Raw genomic sequence first — 22,177 nt, 5'->3', positions numbered from 1 at the left:
TGCGTTGGGCTTACCACCTCTTTGTAAAAGGGGCCCTAAGTATTTAATTACATCTGTTCCTAACTCAAGGTTTACTGGTCTAACATTATATGATTTATTTTAATCTCTGTTAATATATTTTGAACATGTTCATGCTTTTCTAATTGTTATGTAAGCCACATTGAACCTGAGTTCTACTCAGGCTAATGCAGTATATAAATGTCATAAATAATAATAATAATAATAACTCTGCCTGCTGAAGTTAACATTCATGTGAGATGAAGGGCCACTGGTGCACTTACCAAAAGAGAATGATTAGAAACAAACAGTGATATACCTGTTAATGTTTTTTCATAGACAATTTTAATGACTTTTTATACATCTGGTCAAGAATCAGCAGTTGACTCCTGATGAAGGCTCATTTAGCTGAAACACAGACTGTGTAGAGCCTACGTGTCTGGAACTTGCTTATTAAAACCACGTTTTCAGCATTTTGGAGTGTCTTGATACATATTCTTCCATCCTTGCAGTTGTTTCAAAAATGAATGCTAATTCTATAAAGGGTGTTCCAAGATGAGATCACTTGATAGAATAGCACTTAGAGCCAATTCTCATGCTTAAAGTTCAGCATGGGTATTTATGCCAGCTGAAACCTGGTGCAAATGCTGGCTCTCAACTCATGAAACACAATCAGTCCCAAGCATCTAATTCTCTCAATATCCTATATCAGCAGAGTGAGCATTAAAGCAAAATTATATCCATTAACTGTTTGGTCATGCTCCAAAATGTCTTCTTATAATAATATCAATATTTTTAAGAGGGATCATCAGAATTCACTGCATCTGTGCTGCTTAAAGAATTTTCGTATAACAGCAGAGTGCAAATCATCATCGATCCACGTTTTTTCTAAAACAAAATTTTTTTTAAAGGAAAACATATATTTTTCCACTTATTTCAAGAATACCCCTGGATTCTATATATATTTCAGCGCCATATATAGAATCCAAGGGTATGTGCATATGTTCCCTCAGAAAACTGGTGGAACGTATGCACATATTTGTCACACAAGTTAGGTTGTGTGCTGTAAAACGACCTTTGGTGCATTTGTCCAAAGAAAGTGGCAGAAGTGGGATTTGAACCTTGGTTTTCAGCCCTTTGCTCTAACCACCAGGTCTAAGAATAAGTTCAATAAGATGCATTCAAATCAAGAAACAAGCAAGTGAATAATCAGGGAAATTTAAGCATAGTACTGCAAATGGCTGAATTGGTTTAGAAAGTAAATCCAAAGAGAATCTATGCACCCTATAGAAAGAATAAGATACTGGTAGTAAAATGGGCAGGGAGCCCTATTTTTTGGGTTATACTGCTTTAATAAGTCTTAAATAGTTCAAACATAATCTGAAAACAGAAAGACAAATATCTAACCATTATCTTGTAAATGAAATGAAATACCTTTTGTTGCCCAGCTAATGCATAAATAGATAAATCCCAGCAGCCCTGAAGTTCCTGATAATGCTCTCTAATTATTCCCTGATTGCAAAAACATCACGCAAACCTCAGAGTCCAGCACTTATCTCTCTTAATTAGTGCGATTTAAAAGATGACCTGCTTTAAAGATTATTCCTAACAAAAAAACCTTTAGCTGAGGTGGAGCTTAGTTAATGGAAATAAAAGATCTGAAGAGATAAAACAGCAGAATAGGAGACGGCAAGTCTAAAAACAGAAAGAAATTGGTGTCCTTTGGTTCATTCATCACTTTTCAGCCTTGGCCGACTGAGGTTCTCCTGATGCCAGAGGCTGAGAACTAGAACACTGCTCCTCAAAAAGGCTGTAGAAGAGACCTCTCAGGTATAACGTCTCACAAATTTCATATACTGCGAACATCCTTTCCATAGACACCCCTAGAATGATATGGCATGCATTGCAGCACACACATAAGGCATACATTAACATGGCCATCATAAAGCACATACATATGTAAAGCAATGCAATATATATGTACAGGCAATAAATCTATTAACATATACATATGTATCATTAAATCATATTAATACTATATACACACTGTAGATCTTTACACATATATAGTATATAGACCAGTTCAAAACACTCAAATCATAGCTGCTATGATATACTGTGTGTGTATATATGATAATACAGTATGTAAAATATATGGGTATATATATAATACACACTGCATACTTCACACTCATACAGCAGTATGAAATAGTGCATGCATTGTGTGCAATATATGGAAAACCTCTGTAGCATTAGCTCACAACCCAGTATATCATGGCATATTTTCAAAGCACTTAGACTTACAAAGTTATGTGGAAGGGCATTTTTGATATGATGTCTAAGTCCGATTTTGGACGTTTTGCGCAAAACGTCCAAAATCCGAATAGGAAAGGTGGTCATTTTCTAAAAAGAAAAATGTGTATTTTTTTTTTTAAATACTGTTTCAAGCAAGGTTTTGTGCTTTGGATGTTTTATTTTTTGGTCCATTTAAAATTTTTTTAAAAAAACCTTGAATAAGTGCAAACATAGAGATTCATACCATTGAGATGTAGGAGGAGCCAGCATTTTTAGTAGACTGGTCCCCCAGACATCCCAGGAGAGCAATTGGGCACCATAGAGGGCACTTCTGTGCACTTCATGAAAATGCTTCCAGGTACACATCTCACCTTTGCTCCCATATCTTGTTCCCTGAGCCCTCAAAACCCACTCCCTCCCCCCCCCCCCCCATTGTGCACCACTACAATAGCCCTTATGGGTGAAGGGGGCATCTATATGCGGATACAGTAGGTTTTTGGTGATTTTGGAAGCGGTCACACTTTCCACCACAAGTGTGACCGGTAGAGGGAGATAGGAACCTGAGTCACCCACTCCATAGGGCACTGCAACAGCCACTAAACTACTGCGTGCTGCTTTAATAGACTTTACTTTAACACCTGAGGCTGTCAAAGAGACTGGTAAGTTATATTTTTATTCACATTTTTTGGGATTGGGAGGGGGTCAGTGACCACTGGGAGGAGGATGGGGGGATCACCCCTAATTCCCGACAGTGGTCATCTGGTTAATTAGGGCACCTTTTTGTGCCTTATTCATTTTAAAAATAGGTCTACCTCAAAATGTCTTGGCTTCAGGCCTGGGCAGTTTTGTTTTGTTCCATTATGGCTGAAAAATGTTCCAAGTTGTAGGAATGCCCAAATCCCGTCCTTAACATGTCCCCAACACGTCCCCTTGAGATGTGGATGCACTACAGAAGAACAGCATAGAAAAAGCCTGAAAAATAGGTTTTGAAAATACTGATTTGGATGTTTTTGCGAGAAAAACGTCCAAATGCTGCTTTATGCCACATTTTAATGTTTTTTTTTCTTTTGAAAATGAGCCTCATAGTAACCTATGGAACTTTGTAAGTCTAAGTGCTTTGAAAATGAGCCACGCAGTATATCATAGCATCTGTAATTGCTTACATGGACTTCTGTGGACCCTCTGGGGTTCAGCTTATTTTTTTTCCACAGTTGAAACACCTCCTAGTGCTGGGAAGGAAGCAGCGAGTAGAGAACAGAGCTTGGAGCCAGCAAGAGAGCACCAGTTTTGTTACCTGAGTACAGAGTGAATCACTTCACGGGGAAGAAAGTATTGGATACCTGTATGCAGTAGAGAAAGAGTGGATTAGATCCTGGAGTCATCTATTCTTATGTCTTTCTCTCATCTCTCTTATCTCCAAATGTTATACCTCAGATTTATCACCTTGGTTCTTTTATCCTTGGTAAGTAAAATTCTCTAAAGTAAAAATGTCCATTTCAAGAAAACATTTTGGCTACCCACAAAATTGTGTTTTTGAACCCTTCATTCTGACATCTGCAGCCAAACTTCTTTCCAGAGCAGATTGCTTAAATAGCATGGTGGGGGGCAGCCAAAAAGAGAAACATTTTGTGGGCAAATTTATAAAGCGCTGTCCATGTGTAAAACATGTTTTAAACACAGTTTGTAAATATTATAGGCGGTATTGTGGGGTACCTCAGGGATCGACACTTGGACCAATCCTTTTTAATATTTATCTTGCCCCCTTGGCCCTCCTCATACATTCATTAGATTTTATCTTTTTTTATTTAAGCATATGACATTCAGTTACTTCATGCTGTAAACTCTACCTGTCTTTCTTTTATCTCTGTCTCTACTAGGCTTAACAGGATCACTGACTGACTGGCTGATAATGTACTAAAACTTAACCCTCTCAAATATAAACATATGCTCTTCTCAGATTCTTACTTTCCACCTTTAACTACTGTGCCTTCTGTCCATGGGAGTCCCATTCAGTCAAGGGACATTTTGAAAATCTTAGGGGTAACTTTTGACAGTAACTTTTTTTTTCACTTGCCACATTTCAAACCTAGTGAAGGTAATCAATAGAAATCAAACAAATAAAACATGGAAAAGAAAATAAGATGATACCTTTTTTATTGGACATAACTTACATTTCTTGATGAGCTTTCGAAGGTTGCCCTTCTTCGTCAGATCGGAAATCAATTCCGATCTGACGAAGAAGGGCAACCTTTGAAAGCTAATCAAGAAATGTATTAAGTTATGTCCAATAAAAAGGTATCATCTTATTTTCTTTTCCATGTTTTATTTTGTTTGATTTCTATTGATTACTTTTAAAAGTGGATTAACACAGCTACCACACCTCTAAACCTAGTGAAGAAATCTTTCTTTACTCTGTCAGTTAAGGGCAATCCGTTCATTCATCAATAATAAAGCCTTATATCCCCTGCTGCAATTCCTAGTTATTACACATTTGGATTAGTGCAGCTCATTGTTCCAGGGTGTGCCACAATCACGACTTCACATATTACAACTGGTTCAAAATACCACTGTCAAGCTGCTTTTTGGTGGTAAGAAGATTGACAGGGTATCCCTCCCCTTCCTGTCTAAGGAGCACTGACTCTTGATTGTATACCACAAACTGGGTCTATTACTCAGAACTATCTCCTTTTTCTCTATAACTCTGTAATTCCTTACATGCTATTCGTAAAAACAACTCTGGGTTGTTCCAATCCTGAATGCAGATTTGTTTGGATTCCACTTGTGACTCTTGTTTTTCGGTTATTGCCTCAGTAGTTTGGAATAGTCTTCCATTATACATTCTCTCAGAGAAATAATTAAATAAATTTGTATCCACCCTTAAAACTTTCTAGTTCGCTTGGGCCTTCCCCCAGGATTAACTCGTGACTATACCCTACGCTTTATTGCAGACTGTGGCTGGTTTCAGCAGCTATGTCTTTGTATATGTGATACTCAGGTCTCACCTTGCCTTATGTGTGTCCCTTATATGTTTAAGTTAACTATTTTTTGTGTGTCTTGGCAATTACTATTTTATATTATTGAACTAATATACTGCCTCCTTTTTTTTCTTTTTTCCCTTTGTGCTGTTCTCTCTTGTTTATATTTTATGTCTGTTTTTCTCCTCTCTTTGTCTCCCTTCTTTCCCCTTGATTTTTATTGTAAACTGCTTAGATTTTTTTTAAATGAATTTGTGGTATATCAAATAAAGTTAGCTACGAGATGAGTAACCGTTTCCAGCTCTTTCTTACAGAATCTACAAATGTTGGTTGTAACAGTATTTTCTATGCTTGCTGTGAACCATCTCTTCTGTAACCCACTGCCTTGGGCTGCAAGTATCAATCTCTCATCCATGGGTTTCAGCTCTCCTCTCTTTAACCATTCATGTATCTGGGCTTAATTCACGTACGGTTCCTGGAGTAACACTTTATATTTCCCACTCTGCATTTGCCATTTGTTTTAACTTGTTTGCTCAGTGGCGTTCCTAGGGGGGGGGGGGGCGGTCCGCCCCGGGTGCACGCCGCTGGGGGGGTGCCGTGTGTGCCTGTCCTCCGTTCGTTCCATGCTTCTTCTCTGCCTCGGAACAGGAACCTGTTCCAGGGCAGAGAAGAAGCATGGAACGAAAGGAGGACAGGCGCGCGTGGCACCCCCCCAGCGGCGTGCACCCAGGGGGGGTTCTTTCACGGGGGTCCTTTCACTGGGGGCGGTTGCGCTGCATCCGGGGGGGGGCGCTGCACCCGGGGGGCGGGGCGCATCGGCGATCCGCCCTGGGTGTCAGCCCCCCTAGGAACGCCACTGTGTTTGCTAATCTGCTTATTTAAAAAAGCTTTTTTTTTTCCTGTTTGGCATATTCTGTTGGTTCCATTCCTTTATAGGTGGATTGCTTGTTGAAATGCCTGTCCAAGCTTAATGATAGAACTAAATTCTGGTCACTTGCCCTGATTCTTCAACTCTTTCTGTGTGTTTGGATCCATTGATGCTCTAGGAATGTATAGGTGCCCTGTTATTAAATAATGCCCCAGATGGAGGAATGTTGTAGGAAAGAGTGAGGAATCCACTTCTACTGTATCTGAGGAAAAAATACTAGAAAATATATGATCCATATTGCACTCAGTTTCATACTTCATTCATTCTGTCTCAGAATGTCGACCAAATGGCACTAAGTTAAACTCCTTGAAATATTAACTTGTGTGATTCAGAGAAAGATATTGCTCGGTTACCAGAATAAGGCTTTGACCAGTCCTCTTTTGTATATTCCCATCCCATTGCATTGTGGTGTTTGTAGTTCTGCTTCTCTGGTTATGTTGGAATAAGTAACACAGCACTTTAAAATGTGTCCAGTGTAATTCATTCCTTGGCTGTTAAATGTTTACCTTCTTGCTTGAACAGTGTTGTTACAGTGAAGAGTAATAGTCTTATTTTGCCATAGCATTTCTCCTGGCCTGATACTTCAATATCAATATAATTTTTAAAGACTGCTGTTTCCCCAGCATAGGTTCAGCATGGTGTATAAATTAAAATTCAAAACTATAAAAAAAAAAGACAAAGAGGGGTATTTTCGTTATGACATCTAAATCCAACTTTGGACGTTTTGTTTAAAAGTAGCGCATGGCTATTTACTGCCTGAGATCTTACCACCACCCATTGACCTATTTATTATTTATCGATTTATTAGGATTTATTTACCACCTTTGGGCTCACGTGCTACTCGTGTGGTAATCGGGCAATGGGTGCCAATGTGGCTGTGCTGCGGATTACCATCAGGACCGCCTCCCCAAGGTAGAAAATAATTTTTCTACCATGGAAAATGGCGCCTGTGGTAGTGCTGATTTGTCATGCGCTATCCACATGTTAGACATAGCGCTGCTTAGTAAAAGGATCCCTTAGTGCATAAGATTGAGGGGGTTGCACATGTGGCTAGAGAGTGGGTAGGTCATAGGCATGTCTCTGAAGTATGTACATAACTTCTAGAATACTATTTACATGCACATCAGGGCACACCTAAGTGCTAACAGTTACAACTGCCATTGACTTCGCGTAACTGTTGGCACTTAGCTTTAGGCGAACTAATGCCAACGTACTCTTGTATTTTGTAACAGAATTGTGGAGTGCAGATGCAGTTATAGAATTGGCTCTAATCAAATGTCATGGGGGGGCTAAATATTGTATTAATTTATAGAATTGACAGCTTTGTCTATTTATTTACAGAACGTTTCTTGTTGGCATGATCTGGACAACACTGAATATGACTGCTGGCCAGTAGAGCAACCAAATGAACAAAACATGATTGATTGTGGGGGTCAGTATCTTTTGTTAACCTTCTTGACTGCTTCAGACATGTTCAATTATTATATATATGCGCTCTTTGTCATAATTCTCCAGACACTATTTCAGCAAAAGTCACTTGTAACAACAAAGCTGAAAGATTAACTTGATTCTCGTATCTCTCACTGTGAATAATAATGAGTTATCAACCTTAAATTCAGATTTAAATGCAAATGAAAGTGAAGGAAAAAGACCTCAGATGTCTCGGCTCGGCAACAAGTATAATCTCTATGCCAGCACATCGCAGATTCCAATCTTATCATTGGTCAAAAAACCTCCAAATTTTCAATTTTATTAATGTTATCATTTTTAAAATTTTTGATAATTATGCATATAAATCTTGCACTGTAACTTATTCCATATTCTTCAGCAAATGATCTCCCACCGTAACATCAGAAACATTCCCGCGTCAGTTCCGTTACTCACTGCTGAAACATTTCTTGCTGTAGAGAATCCAAGATCTCTTTGCTTCTAGATGACTAACAGGCTCATTTTCGAAAAAGAAGAATGCCCATCTTTCGACACAAATCGGAAGATGGGCGTCCTTCTCACAGGGTCGCCCAAATCGGTATAATCGAAAGCCAATTTTGTGTGTGTTTAGAGTAAGAGAAAGAAAGGATAGGGTGTTTGTTCAGAGGAAGAGAGAAGCCTTGGGGCTGTGCTGCAAGAGGTATATAGGTGTGCAGAGAGAAAGGAAGCTGTCAGCCCCCAGAGCTCTGTGCTCTGGGGCTCAAGATGGTGGTGGGCAGAGGGAAAGAAAGAGAGAGACGTAGTGCCCTGGACACAGAGACGTGCCCTGGACAGAGAGCAGTGCCTTGAGCATGTGCTCTGCTTTTAAACCTCCAGAACAAAGAGATCAAATAACTTATCTTCCTTCCCAGCCAAACTTCTCTGAAGTCCGGAGAGGTGACCAATTTCACAGGTTGTCCTTTTTGAAGTCCCAAGCTATGGAGCCTCTATGTCTGGCCTCCTTTGTTCTCAAGGAGAGCTCTGCTCCCAGATGGAACAATAGGTATGCTGATCAAGAGTAATTAAACACAGGGCTAGCAGGCAGCTCAACACCATTTGTTCCATTTTGCCATCCTCTGATTCCTGAAGGGGAGGGGGAAGTTCTCAGAGGTCAGAAGCTGGTTTAATATTATGTCAAGCTGGTTTCATATTAATATAAGTATGTCCAGCAATAATTTTGACCTCCAGCACTCCTGACATCTCCACCACTTCTTTTTTTATTTCCATGGAGGCAAGATGGAAGCAAACCTGGGTACCTGATCTGTCACTGTAGTAACAGACTATTCCTGTTCTCATACCTCCAGTTATATTGTTCCTGCTAATTCATATCTCCACAGTAGTGAGATGTTTAAATCTCATTATGAGTCCGAGCCTCGTGTCTTAGGTTGGGCAGTCCTTAATATGCCACCTTACCCGTCTTAGAGCAGAATGGATAGTGCATAAGGGATGCAGGCATTTGGGAGGTTAAGGCCTACAGGTACCAGGATGCCCGGTATAAAAAGCTCAAATTAACCTGCCAGACTAGAGTGGCTCTAAAGTGGATGATGGGACTGTTAAAAAAAAATTACCATGCCAGATTAAAAAATATTAATATAAGTATGTCCAGCAATAATTTTGACCTCCAGCACTCCTCACAGTGTCCTTGAAAGATGAACACCATCACCACTCAGTAGCTCTTGGAAAATCATTCCATGGTCTAGGAAACCAAAGCACTCACGTTGGCACCATCCACGTAGCCACACATTTAGCTCCAGGATGTGAGCTTCCTTCATTCGGCCTTTACCTTCAACAGGAAGGATTGATGAGAACACCGCCTGTACACCTAAGTGCTTTACCCTATGACCTAGAGCCATGAAGTCACATTTGATATGTTCAGTAGAATACCAAGCAGTATCATTTGTGTCAACATGGATAAACAGCATAGGATAGTGCTCAGTAGGCTTGATGAGTCTAGGCAATCTTTTGCTACATCTCAAATCTTGGCACCAGGCAGACAGCACACCCCCCTGGATATTGTATCTGGTCGGTAGACATAATGTCTGTGCTGGAGGCACACAGAGGACATGAAGATGATCCTTGCACGGCACCCCTGTGAATTTGTTGCAGCGAACCAGGGTGCTGCAGTGCACAATTTGGGAAACACTGGTATAAACTTTAGAGCTCATTTCTTTCTAAAAGAGGGAAGTAATATGCCCCTTAACAGAGTCTAGCCTGCAATTATTGTTTAAGCTAGATTGATCAGGGCACTCTGTCAGGGGTCACTTAACAGCAAGAAGACAGTGTCTAAGTTGTAACCAGTGATAAAACTCTGAACTGGGTAAATCAAACTTTAACATAAGTTGTGCAAAAGGTAGTAAAACACCATTAGTGAGCTGATGTATAAACCATATACCTTTCCTTTGCCAGTTAGGCAAAGAAACTGTTTGTTAATCTATATTTCAGAATTAAACCATAAAAAGTACCTAGAGACTTCCAATGATGTTTACTGAAATCAGAATGAAGCACATTTAAGGCAAAACAGTGGGGCACTAATTTAGGTAACATAAATAGTAGTTTATCGCAGGGATTATGGACATTTTAATTGCCTCAGTACTCCCCACCAAGATAAAGTTAGGTGTGACCATTGGTTCAGATATTTATCAAGAGGAGAAAGAATACAAGTCATATTTAACTTCATCAACTGGTCTCTATCCTTATGAAAAAAAGTACCCAAATATTTTAATTGAGAAGATGACCATTTAAAGTTAACTGATCCAATGTCTGATTGAGTTGTGACATCATTCAGTGGCATTGCCATTTGTCCCAATTAATACGATATGCCACAAATAAAGAGAATTGAGAAACTAAATCCAATAAGGCCGGAATAGAGGTCTTGGGGTGAGTGAGAAAAATTAAAAGATCAGCATATGCTAATGTTTTAAAGTGATGTATGAAGTTTAAGGCCTTGTACGTGTTCTGAATTCCTAATAGCAATTAATAAGGGTTTCAATGCCATATTGAAAGTAAAGGGAGAGAGGACAAACCTTTCTAGTGCCTCTAACTAGACGTATACCCTTAGATAAAGAATCCTTAATTTTAAACCTAGAACTTGGATTAGTGTACAATATGGATATACAACAAACAAAATTATTACCACATCAAAACCATCTAAGGAAGTTGTCAATAGTAAATTGAACAACTTCATTTTACTTTTGACAACTTCCTTAGATGTTAGAATTAAGGCAGGTAAATCAATATAAGTCAAAAAACAAAGGGAAAAGCTTCAGAATATTATGGAGTACTCAAATGTAGTTCCCCATTTCAATCATAGGCATTAAAAACCTTTGTTATGACTTTTATACATAGTGCAGTTCAGAGCCTGCTTCAGTGTCAGTGTTGATGGTCAGCGTCCAGGCTTACCAGTATGAGAAACGCTGGTCAACATGCACAGGGGGAGGGGGAGGAGACATTACTACTCAACTATAAACTGAGACCCAAATTTTTGAGCTTTCTTAGGGCCCAAAAATCTCAGTTTATAGTCAAGTGCATATGATAATATTAGTAGCACCATATCATCAGGTTAATCTGAAAACATTTAAAAATAATTTGAAATGATACTTCATACATTATCTGTTCTTTAGGTCTTGAAATGGCATGGGTTCTCCGGCCTCCTGAAAAGGTCACCAGTGGACAAGAGTTTAATGTCACATACTCACTGACTGTATCAGATTATTTCTATGAGAATGCTGTCAGACGAAGCATCCTTCCTCATGGGTAAAACCTTTGTATTTGGTCATCTATAACTGAATTTCATATTTATTATTTATTCAATTTTAAATATTACTATTCAAACATACTTGAACAAAGAAGTCCTGACATTGCTAAAAATGTGGTGAAAAGGGAGTACAGCATAAAATTTAGTAGCAGTGGCTGGTAGATTGTTGTACATTTCTGAGGGAGACAGAATAAAGTTCTGTCCTCAGGTCTTGCTGACTACCTTTACATGGTGTTCACGTTTTATAATGTTTTATGATAACCTGAGCATGTGCAGGGTGAGAACCCTTCAAAAACAAGAGTAAACAAAAATCTTTAATTGTGTAGTCAATAGGAACACATACAGAAACCTGCTCTTGTCAAAGGCTGATAACACAGGAGTATACTTAAAGCAGTTTGGAGTACAATAGCAAACAAACAAAAGGGTCTGGTACCAGACCACAGAAGTGTCATGGTGTAAAGAGTTTGCAAGGTAAAAGCTTTTCCTAGCTCAGGTCCCTCAAAGGTATGTCAAATGAAAGTATGCTGGAGGTCTGCTTCTTCCTGCTCTTGACCTCTCTGCCTTTCCCCACACTAAGCTTTTATTTCTCCTGGCTGAAACATGCCCTTCTGGTTACAGTTCCCAGGCTTTGGCCTCTTAAGGTGAGAGAGTATGTTTAAGTGGGGCAGGCATGTTCCTATATGCTCCTTCATACTTCTATACCAAATCTCAGCAGGGGATCCAGAAAGGAGTGCAAGTAGAAAAGCTGATGCAGAGAGGGAACTAAGGGATGTGCAAAGCAGCAAAAAAACAAAGGTTGGTAAGAGAGGAGAAGGCTCAGTGAGAATGGAGTATTAACAGGGAAGGATGATGTAATGACATTTATAGCAAGAATTTAATTTAAACTCCTCACCATGACCTTCAAAAGCCTTTATGGTGTCACACCATCCTACCTACAAAAATTATTTCATCTACATCAACCAAGAAGATCCCTAGGATCACTGAAGGAATTAGCTCCACCCGCCCAGAGAGAATGCTGACAGAAGAAAACTTTAAACTTTACATTGAGAGGTAAAGGGTCTGAACTATGGAACTTATTATCACAAATAATTAGAGTACTACCAGACTACATGAAATTTCACAGATCCATCAAAACATGGCTTTTCCAGAAATATTTTGGACCTGCAAGTACCTCCTTGAAGTCTAACAGCACAGAATAAAGACAACTACAGCACCTAATAGACCTATTATGATCATTTACCACACTGAACATTCACCATACCAAGGCAAAACCCCTAATAGTCCACTCCATCTCAACAATGACCGCCAAACTCTTAACCATGCAATTATAATAGAAATTAACTTAAATGTAGAACTAAGTGGCACAACTATGCTTAGAAGGCCTAGAACATTAATAGCCCTGGTCATACAATTTCTATAGCTATCAGGTCCAATATAAGAACAAATCCCAAAATACTTAGCTCATTGACTATGTAACTACTTGCTCTAGACCCTAAGGCTTAAAAATGCTGCACTACTACCGATATATCTACAACTATTAGTGTAGCACAGATTTGAAATATCTTGCACGTCGACCATGGAATCACCATGATTTAGGTCCTAAGAACCAAAATGTTTCATTACTGCTATACTTAAGATTTTCTTCCTGACTATATTCATGACATTTGCCTGAGACTTAAGATTAAATATATTTTTTTGCTATCATCATTTAAGCTCCCTTTTGATCATTTAAAAACATTCAATGTACAAGAATTTAACTGATGGTTAAATGTCAATCTACACCTGGAAAATCAGACTAAAAGACTTAACCTTAGGTTTCTCAATTTTCCCAAATCACCGTTAATTTTTCCCTTGGAGATGGTTAAAAAATATTTGGTGGACATCCTAGGAATGGACAAGGACTCACTCCCTCCCATTACACGGGCTTATTACATCGGGAGTACTAGAGTGGTGGTAGGAAACACCCCCCCCCCCCCCGTAATAGGGGAAGGATTAAATCTTACTTCTTTCCTAGAAAGCTCATTAGAAATAGTTACTCAGAGGTTAACTCTGCTTCTCACTTTTGCGCTGGAGCCTGATAGGAATGCCGTACTACGGCTTTCGTTGAGACACTTAGAAAATCTGTTTTTGGGCTCAAAGGTCCGTATCTTTGAGCCTACACAGATGAGACGAAGGGCCTTTTTGGAACTTCGCCCCAGGGTGGTGGCATTGGGAGCAAATTTTGTTTTGCGATTTCCTTGTTTTTGTAATGTGATGCTTGAGGGTAAACATTTTCAGTTTGTAGACCCAAAACAGTTGAAAGAGTTTATTGATGCAAGAGTTGATGTGAATATAATAAACCTTCCCTAATTAGCAGGCTGGGGTCTGAACCAGAGGAAGCATCTATTGATTGTTAATTTTTATATCCTTTTTTCTTTCTTTTTTTTTTGAATTTCCTTAATCTTGGAATCAAATTTCTTTAACTTGTGGACAAACGGGCTGTAAAGATATATACTTATTATTTTTGTTTCCTAATGTTAAATAATGCTGATTGCATATTCACTTTAAGTGGTGATGTATTGAAAAATTTAAATAATTTAAAAAAAATGTCAATCTACAGTTCATTGTACTCTGCTTAGAACTTAACAACCAAGCGGACTATAAATGTCAAATTAAATTAAAATAGAGAGAAGAGATCCAGAATTGCAAGGGAGTGACATAAATGAAAGACAAATAAGATATCAACTGAAGAGAAAGAAGAAGAAAGACCCAGAACTGGAGCAATTAATGATTGAACTCTTAGCCTATTTGGAAGTAGATATATATACTGAGTTCCAAGAAGGGGAAAGATTATCCAAGTTGAATTTAATACCTAGAGTAAAGAGTATGGTATGTAAGATGAATAAGACCATAACCTGTATAAAGGAACAATCTACTAATATCACAGAAATAAATCAAACATATTATGGTTCAGTGAAAATTATTACCTGGAGAATTCTATCAACAAAGATATAGGGGCAGATTAAAAAGAGAAAGAGCCACTGACCAAGAAAAGGATCTAGGTGTCGTCGTTGATGATACGTTGAAACCTTCTGCTCAGTGTGCTGCGGCGGCTAAGAAAGCAAATAGAATGTTAGGTATTAGGAAAGGAATGGAAAACAAAAATGAGGATGTTATAATGCCTTTGTATCGCTCCATGGTGCAACCGCACCTCGAATATTGTGTTTAATTCTGGTCACCGCATCTCAAAAAAGATATAATGGAATCAGAAAAGGTGCAGAGAAGGGCGATGAAAATGATAAAGGGGATGGGATGACTTCCCTATGAGGAAAGGCTAAAGCAGCTGGGGCTCTTCAGCTTGGAGAAAAGACAGCTGAGGAGAGATATGATAGAGGTCTATAAAATAATGAGTGGAGTGGAACGGGTAGACGTGAAGCGTCTGTTTACGCTTTCCAAAAATACTAGGCTAGGGGGCATGCAATGAAGCTACAATGTAGTAAATTTAAAATGAATCAGAGAAAATGTTTCTTCACTCAACGTGTAATTCAACTCTGGAATTCGTTGCCAGAAAATGTGGTAAAGGTGGTTAGCTTAGCAGAGTTAAAAAAGGTTTGGACAGCTTCCTAAAGGAAAAGTCCATAGAACTTTTAAAATTGGACTTGGGGATAAGCAACATAAAATGTTTGTACTTTTTGGGGGGATCTTGCCAGGTATTTGTGACCTGGATTGGCTACTGTTGGAAACAGGATGCTGGGCTTGATGGACCTTTGGTCTGTCCCAGTATGGCAATACTTATGTACTTACGTAACAGCTCCTCCTTAGTGAAAAAAAAATACATTGAAGGAAAAATAAAATTATTGTGAGCAGCACTGTCCTCAATACATGGGTATCTAAAAGGATCAAGATCAACAAAGAAAATGAGAAAAATCTAAAACATCAAACTGAAACATGCTGCATTAACAGAGAAAGACTTCACAAGTATACGTACATTAAATTAGCAGCTGAAACACAAAATTGCAGAGAAATGAAGAAAACAGAGATATCAACATAAACTGTTTAGACAGAACCCAAAACAGTTCTACAGGGAACTGGGAAAGAGCATAGTTACAGTGAAATACTACAGAAATATTCTGGAGAAACTTATATGAGGACCCTGTAGAGTACAATTGAGAAGCACAATAGCTACCCTGCATACAAGGAAATCTGGAAAAGGCTAACGTTAAAAGTTATGGAATAACCTGAAGTAACAACAGAAGAGTTGGAAAATAGGTTAAAAGAGCCCCAAATTGGAAACATCATGGCCCAGCTGGGGGTGACCAACTTTTGGCTCAAGCAACTATCATCACTCCACCAAGACCCGGTAGACTGCAAAAATCAATTGGGCAGGCAACCAGACTGAACACCACAATAGCTAATAATAGGCAGATCTGGTCTTCTAATGGGAGATCCAAATAATGTTCCCCAAAATTACAGACCTATAACTTGTCTACCTACTGTCTATGTTTAGTTGAGCTTATTTAAAAATGTGCTCTAACGCTAAAGCTAACTAGCAGGTCTTGGTGATTTAGAATAAATAAAACATAATTAAAAGAAACAGGAAAGAACTACAATTTAGATATGAAAGACACCATATCTTAACAACTAAACAACTGTTCACTGCAATGTATGCTGATAGAATATATGATCATATTAATTCTATTAATATCATAGCAATAGAAGAGAAGAGTGTGATAGCATGAGCTAGGACTACACGTGGACCTGCACAGATACAGCCAGACAAAAGGTACAAAAGTAAAACAAGACTCTTTATTAACACAAATATGCTGAAGCCTGCTACTTCACAGGTACAGTAAATCAGAAATAAATTCTCTTGGGATTCAGTTAGTCCTTATACAGGCCTATCGCTAATAGGCCCCAAAGCCACAGTTTATACAGCCTAACTGCAGTGTTACACAAACCCTGGCCTGGCTCCAACCAGGCCTCAAGAAACAGGATTCTCACAAGATTCCAAGATAAAGTTTTGCCTACCTTAGCCTAGTTTCTGATAGCTTACACTGTAGACTACTTCTCTCTTCCCTGGGTCTCCAAGGCTATATCGTGCACATGAGTTTTATTTGACTGCCTGAACTACACCTTCCCTGCTCTGACCTGACTAAGCTACGTCCTCCCTGCTTTGTACTGCCGAACTGGTTCCTTAAGCCTAGGTATCTCTGTGAAAGGGTGTTTTTAAGGGAAACATGCAACTTCCTATACATCTCATCACATAGAGCAATAAGAAGGGAGCCGATGGAACCCAAGGACCAGTTATGAAAAAAGCCATCATGGCCAATGCTAAGAAAAGCAGAAATACCAGAATAACATGAATTAACTACAGGATAACATTTGAAAGCATTCTGTTTTCCTGGATAATAACTTGCCTTGAAATGTACAAAATAAACCCTGGATTGATCGAGTACATCAAGTTCACTATATAAGCGCGGCATATCACATTCTGCCTGCAATACACAGATGGACAGTTTGTCTATACTAACATCAAAATCCAGACAGACATATCTCGAGGAAACCTCCCTATCACTAGTTTGGTTTGGTGCTTAATCCTTTCTTATTAGCTCATTGGGCTATGGATTTAGCCTTACTCCTAAAGATGACAACAATCTAGAGTTAATTCATACATTGTTTGTAGATGACCAGAAATATTATAATTCCAATTAGCAAGTAGTGGTCTATAAAAGCTGTCAGTGGGGGGAGATGAGGGGAAGAGAAAGGAACGCAACCTAAGAGGAGTAAAGAGAATGACTAGGATCGTAACGGACCAAAAAGGTCACCAGATAAAGAGGTGTACCAGTGAAGAGCATCTAGTGCAGCAACATAAGAACCATACACCTAAAGCAGTCTGTGATATGGAGCCAATGCTGAGCTTGCAAGAGAGAGGAAGCAGGTGGACTAAGTAAATTGTAAGCACTTTAAAGAGGTGAGAGGAAGACCACTGTAGAGAACATTGTAGCAGTCCAGATGGGATATTATGACAAGGGATAGGATAGTTCATTTGAACACAATCGTATCAAATTTTGCATTAATGGAACTTGACTATACAGGCTAATTAATGTTAATACCAACTTAATTTCGACTTTAATAGAAAAAATAACACTTTTTTATTTATTTATTAGCAATGCTAGTAAAGCAAAGGCATTTTGTGAAGAGGCAGACTGTCCTTTGGAGGGGAAAGATGCTACTGAAGATAACTGCTGTGTCTATCATGCAAATATTCATTCTTGCCCCTTAGAATTCATGGTGAGTGTTACAGTGGCTTGCCAGAAGATTTTTTTTGTGGGTAGGGATACTGTATCATGAGTCTGGCATGAATAGCAGCAGTAGGAGCTGCCCTGAGGCTATGTTGATTCACTGGTTTCAGCTAGTAGGCTGAACATAATTACTATTAAATGAAGGCTGACAAGATCTAGCATGGTTCTGTACCTATTAACCTGTAGAAAGTAATGCACATTAATGCTAAGAAAAGACAAGATATTCATTGATGCTTCACTGGGGCTTTAATGTGATTGGTATTTGACAGGCACACATATTGGTGCTCACTGTGTCTCAGCTTTATAAGCTTTCAAACATAAGTTTAAACGAATCTGCTCTGGTATGAGTTCTGCATGACCATGTGCTAAGTAAAATGCATTTGATGACAACAAAATGCATTTGGTGGTCATATCTCAATCTCCAAACATAGAGAGCAGAAGTAGTCTAGGGGTTATACCAGTGAGCTGGGAAGCCAGGGTTCAAATCCTGCTTTTCCCCCTCTGCTGCACTTTGTCTCTTGTTCAAATTGCTTCATTCTTCATTGCCTTAAGTATCAGCTTAGTATGTAAGCCTTCTTCAGCCAGGAATAAACTACATCATATATAATTATAACTAGCTTAAGCTTGGATTTGGAGAGGTGAGTAATTAAGGTGGGAAGGTTTTCAACATGGGCTACTGTTAAGTCAAGTTATTTTACCACAAGTTGGGTAATTTTAGCACAGGGTCTCATTGCATAAAACGGGACCCTGTGCTAGTGATGATGCTAAAGTTTATGCAAAGATTTTAGCTCTTTTCTTACAGCCAGTTTTTACTCAATCCACACTAATCAAACCAGTTTATGTTTAACAGATGCCCAATGGACAATTTTTGCATCCTTTGAGATATCCTCCATGTTTTTCAAGTTGTTGACTCTCCTATGGTGGCCATCACCTTAAACACAGAGAAGGCCTTTGATAAGGCTGAGTGGGACTATATTTTCTTGCATTAGAGTGATGCAACTTTGGGGGCAGCTTCATTGATATGGTGAAAAGTTTGTATACTGCCTTGAAAGCTAATGGGGGTCCTACAAAGGTGCACTAGCATGTTTAGCACGTGCTAAAAATAAGTGTGCGCTAAATGCTAGAGACACCCATATATTCCTAATCATTAGCGCATGCTAAAAACACTAGGGTGCCTTTGTAAAAGGACCCCTAAATTAGCTGTGAAAGGCCACCTTTACAAGAGTTTTAATTTAATGCAAGGTGCTCAGCAAGGTTGTCCCTATACTTTCTCATATCCAGTCTAGTCATGGAGCCCTTGGCTATGGCCATTAAAACAGAAGAAGGTATCAGGGGGGCTTTTCTTTACTTACTGGTGAACATACATTATCTATTTAAATGATATCTTAGTTTATACTATGACTAATTCTAGCCCCATTTTATTGGAAACCATAGCCAACTTTTCTCGAATGCCAGGATATAAAGTAAATTGAAATAAAACAGAAGTATTCACATTAAATTCTTCAGGATATCAAGATGAAGTTACTAAGCATACTATAAAATGGGCACCCGTTATCTTGAGGTTTGGTTTAACCCTTCCATGAAGGATATGACCCAGTGCACCTTTCTTCCAAAAGTATGCATATTGAGATCTTTAAGTCTGTCCCCATGCGCCTTATGATGAAAACCTCTGACCAATTTAGTAGCCACCATCTGGACCAACTCCATCCTGTTTATATCTTTTTGAAGGTGTGGTCTCCAGAAATGTACACAGTATTCTAAATGAGGTCTCGCCAGAGTCTTATACAGGGGCATCATCACCTCCTTTTTCCTACTGGCCATTCCTCTCCTTATGCACCCAAGCATCCTTCTAGCTTTTGCCATTGCCTTTTCAACCTATTTGGCCACTTTAAGATCATCACATATGATCACACCCAAGTCCTGCTCCTCTTTATGCACAAAAACAGCTTTGTTGACTACTTTGACAGAGATCAGAACTATAAGGTTGTCTATTTTCAGTCAGAGTTTATAGGCAGTATCAAACTGGTTAAGCTGAAAGTGAGTCCTTCCAAAACAGAGGTACTGTGGATTTCTAGGCAAAATCAAGCTCTTTCTATTGTATCTCTGAGTTCTTAAATGGCCAAGGAAATATTTAAGAATCCAGAATCTAGGGGTTAAATGGAACACGTGCCTTAGTATGGCTTAGGCTTCTTAAGTAGTCTGAGCTTTATTTTATTGTTTGCTCCAAATATGACAACTCCACCCATGTTTATTAAGCCAACTCTTCAGGTATCTGCATTTAGAGAACATATCCAAGGACCATACGTCTTATCTTCTGGGGGGAAAGATTTACATCAAGGTCCTTCTCGTGTTGGAGGAGTGGCCTAGTGGTTACAGCACCAGTCTTGCAATCCAGAGGCAGCCAGTTCAAATCCCACTGTAGCTCCTTGTGATCTTCGGCAAGTCACTTAACCCTCCATTGCCTCAGGTACAAACTTAGATTGTGAGCCCTCCTGGGAGAGAGAAATATCCAGAGTTCCTGAATGTAACTCACCTTGAGCTATTACTGAAAAAGGTGTGAGCAAAATCTAAATAATAGATATATGTGAATTATATCTTGCTTTCTCTCTCTCTCTTGCCCCCCACCCCTCTCTTTCCTCACTCACCCAAAATGAGAATAGATCAAGTCCATGTTTGGAGTACATATATACAAATATATGGTCATTATTCAGCTGTGGCAGTCAGAGGATAATGGATAATAGATTGTTGCCCTGTAAACTAGAGAAAACATGGAGTAAGCCCAGAAAATCACTGAAAGAAAGAATAAATTATGCAGTTGAGCAGTTGTTGAGGATGAGCAAACTGGACAGGCCATATGATCATTTGCTACTATCATGTTCTATGTCTTTGTGTAAAGATTAAGTCACAGAACATGCAATAAATCTCTTGTGCATATTAAAGTCAAAGTTTACCGATAATTATATCCAACAATGAGGGCTATGAGCAGTAGAATATGAAGAGTAAAAGACAGAATCAATGACTAAAGGCAAATGGACTCCAAAATCTAGTTCTGCATTTAATTGAATTACTGTCTAAAGGTTTTATTACCACTGTGATCAGCAAGTCAAATAAAACATATAGGGACAGGCTTATGAACCTCAACATGTATACACTGGAAGAAAGGTGGGAGAGAGGGGATATGATAGAGACATTTAAATACCTCCATGGCGTTAATGTGCAGGAGGTGAGCCTTTTTCAAATGAAGGAAAACTCTGGAATGAGAGGGCATAGGATGAAGTTAAGAGAAAATAGGCTTAGGAGGAATCTTTCATGTAAAGGGTGGTGAATACATGGAATGGCCTCCCGGTGGAGGTCGTGGAGACAGGGACTATGTCAGAGTTTAAGAAAGCGTGGACAGGCACGTGGGATCCCTTAAAAAAAGAAGTAGTTAGTGGTTACTGAAGATGGGCAGACTGGATGGGTCATTTGGCCCTTATCTGCCATCATGTTTCTAAATCTGATAAGTTCCCCTGGATTGCTGACTTTTCAAGAAAGCTGTTATCCTTCTTGGATGATTTGGTTAAATTGGCAGTAAATAAGATTTTATAAATAAATAGGAGGATAATAAAGGAAAATGTTCTTATCCTTTATTGACATAGGAGTAAAACTTGAAACATAATGAACAAGGAAAAATGTAATCAATATTTTAAATAATGTTTATGTTCCAATGTAGAAACAGCAGACTATCTGTGGACCTTGGGTTCCTGATGATGGTAAAATTGTTACCCACACTGTATCCCAGGCTGGAAAAATGACTCACAAATACTGGAGCAGTAAGGTACATTTTCAAATATTGCCTGTGCAGCTTTTTTTTTTTTATAACCATTCAAATTTTTACAAGCGACAAAACAACTTGCTGGAAATACAGAGAAAGTAATATGTAGGAACTATTTCAGTCAGGTAACTCTATTCTCTTCCTTAGACCACCAAACAGGGAGAGTGAAACAAGACAAGGAGATCAATCGAACAGTAAACAGAAAAAAAAAACGTGGTATTAACCTGATTATCCCCAGATATTACTCGTCTAATTCATTATTCCACATTGATCATCTGGTTGGCTTCTTCAAGGCCAATACGGTGTATAGTCAAATCATTTAATTGAAAACCTACGTATTATCCAATATTAGTTAGAAATAATACATCTGATTACATTCTTTCTCTTTTAAAAACCAGAAATTATTTAACAATACATATACTTAAGTCTCTAATTCAAGTCCCACTGATTAAAGCAATCCCAGTTTTCACAGGCTTCACTCCTTTTAAAGTAATAATTTGAGGAAATATTTCTGAGGAAAACTTTAGGAGTCATACCCGGAACTCTGGGAAAAACAATAATCTCGCTATTAATCATCTATAATAATATTCATTTTTTTATTATTCAAAATTTCTGGTCTATTATCATTTTCAAATCATAACCACTTCTTGCTCATGTAGAATCATT

The 22,177-nt window shown here is 38.7% G+C and overlaps 1 protein-coding gene across 1 annotated transcript in view; it reads left to right on the top strand.

Moving 5' to 3' along the window:
* LOC115472439 (retinal guanylyl cyclase 2-like) overlaps window positions 1-22,177 on the top strand; it is a 140,396-nt gene that overhangs the window by 8,276 nt on the left and 109,943 nt on the right. Inside the window, exons 2-6 of the mRNA XM_030206728.1 lie at window positions 4,250-4,332; window positions 7,537-7,627; window positions 11,283-11,418; window positions 17,557-17,692; window positions 21,416-21,514. Of these exons, the coding sequence (XP_030062588.1) occupies window positions 4,250-4,332; window positions 7,537-7,627; window positions 11,283-11,418; window positions 17,557-17,692; window positions 21,416-21,514 (545 nt within the window). The remainder of the gene's footprint in view (window positions 1-4,249; window positions 4,333-7,536; window positions 7,628-11,282; window positions 11,419-17,556; window positions 17,693-21,415; window positions 21,515-22,177) is intronic.

The sequence above is a fragment of the Microcaecilia unicolor genome, chromosome 6 (genome assembly GCF_901765095.1).
Source record: "Microcaecilia unicolor chromosome 6, aMicUni1.1, whole genome shotgun sequence".
NCBI classification, from domain to species: domain Eukaryota; kingdom Metazoa; phylum Chordata; class Amphibia; order Gymnophiona; family Siphonopidae; genus Microcaecilia; species Microcaecilia unicolor.
This window is presented reverse-complemented; position numbering and strand designations above follow the sequence as displayed.